This window comes from Cystoisospora suis, assembly GCF_002600585.1.
Source record: "Cystoisospora suis strain Wien I chromosome Unknown contig_1482, whole genome shotgun sequence".
NCBI lineage: Eukaryota > Apicomplexa > Conoidasida > Eucoccidiorida > Sarcocystidae > Cystoisospora > Cystoisospora suis.
This window is the reverse complement of record NW_027154282.1, coordinates 587-2,357: the sequence shown is the minus strand read 5'-3', so window position 1 is coordinate 2,357 and position 1,771 is coordinate 587. Positions and strand designations below refer to the sequence as shown.

The following is a 1,771-nucleotide window of genomic DNA, read 5'->3' as shown; positions in this document are numbered from 1 at the left end:
CAACTTAATATCAAGCAACGTATGTCTACGGCTTATCACCCTCAGACTGACGGTCAGTCTGAACGCACGAATAAGACTATTAAACAAATCTTACGTTGTGCGTTGAGGGCGGATGATAAGAAGTGGGCCAAGGTGTTACCTTTGCTAGAGTTCGCGTACAATAGCACTCAACATTCGAGTTCAAAGCATGCGCCTTTTGAACTACTCTATGGTTCCGTGCCGCCAAAGCCTGTGTGTCAGCAGTTGCAGCTTCTGCCAGCTACAGCAGCTGATTTGTTACCGTTGCAAAGGAAGATCAAGATCGGCATGGCTCGGAGAGAACTTCTCAAGGCGCAGGAGTTCCAGAAGAAGTACGCGGACCTTAAGAGAAGACCCGTGGAATTCAAGCAAGGGCAGCGTGTGTTTTTAAAGTCGACGAACCTCTCTATCCCCGAGTGTTCGAAGGCCTTGCGGCCCCGCTTTGTGGGACCCTTTCGAATTGTGAAGATGGTTGGGAAGAATGCAGCGATGCTGGACTTACCTGTGTCATGGTTGGTGCATCCTGTGTTTCATGCGTCCTTGTTGCTGCCGGCGGAGGACGAGCCGTCTCATCTTAGAAGAGCACCACCAGTGCAGGATCCGGTAGTTGAAAACGAATAAGTGATAGAGGCTATTTTAGGTCATCGCGAATCGCAAGCTAGTAGGCGTCCTGGGCTAGAATTTCAGATTTTGTGGTTAGATGGGACCACTACTGGGGAACCTGAGGAGCATTCAGCTAGTGCTCAGGAGACTCTTAGAAAGTATTTTCGGGGTCAGAACCGTAGACAGCGCTGGTCAGTGCGCAAGTGTAGTCAGCGTAGAAGACGCTAAATGTACATTCGTGATCCTTGGTCAACGAACGCGGGCGACCCTTTCAGGGCCCCCGGCTTCGTTTTCCAACGGAGAGGGGATGTCAGGGCTGATGCCCCGACAAGTGATGGTTCACGTATACGGAGCCTAGTTTTTTTTCTAAGGCCGATACCTTAGTGGATCGTGCCTTGTAGGGTAAGCTAGTAGCTATCGTATTATAAAGGAGAACTAAGCTCGACTTTGAGGAGTGGCGTGATCGCCATCGCCTCAAGTAGTGTAGATTATTATTTTTTTTTCAGAGTGGTTCGGCGGCCTCCGGATCGACCGCGGCACCGCGGCCGACGTTGGGCATCGCCGGGCAGCTCGGACTGGATATTTTTCTTCGAAGGAAACTTCTTTTTTCTGGCAGAACGTGTGAATCAACGTGTGTGCGATGGAAAGTTCCCTGAACGGAGTGTTGTGTCCATGATGGAACTTTAGAGACTTAACCTTTTTTTATAAATTATTACCTTCGTGGAGAGAGTCGAATCAAGTACATCGATTGAAGGACCCGAAGCGGGCCCAATCGTTGCGGACCAGTTGTGGGTGCGTAGGATTAGCGCTCACGAGTTAGGATAATCGTGTTATGAGTGTAGCGTTGAACAGTGTGTAATACTAAGGAATTAGAATAGGGTTAGGGGATAAGGCCGTTGCGAGAGAGACAGGGTATCTGACGGTAGCCTTCTCCATCCGTCGAGACCCTATGCGACTCCCCCCTGGTAGGGGTTCGTAGCCAACCGAACCCTACGGGCCTACGTAATTAATGTTGTCCGGGAGTAATAGGGAAGCGCTCTTTTTCCGAGTTAGGAGGTTCCTCGTTTATTTTATTATTTTTTCCTTTGTAATAGATAGAGTGGTAGCGGAAGGAAGCAGTCGTTGCTTCTAGTGAACGCCCCTTCCCTTG

The 1,771-nt window shown here is 49.6% G+C and overlaps 1 protein-coding gene across 1 annotated transcript in view; it reads left to right on the top strand.

Annotated features, from left to right (window-relative positions):
- The window catches only part of CSUI_003367 (transposon tf2-1 polyprotein), a gene marked incomplete at its 3' end in the record, with an annotated part of 2,084 nt that extends 1,445 nt beyond the window's left edge, over positions 1–639 (top strand). Inside the window, exon 2 of the mRNA XM_068063565.1 lies at positions 46–639. Within this exon, the coding sequence (XP_067924459.1) occupies positions 46–639 (594 nt within the window). The remainder of the gene's footprint in view (positions 1–45) is intronic.
- Positions 640–1,771: the final 1,132 nt, after the last annotated feature.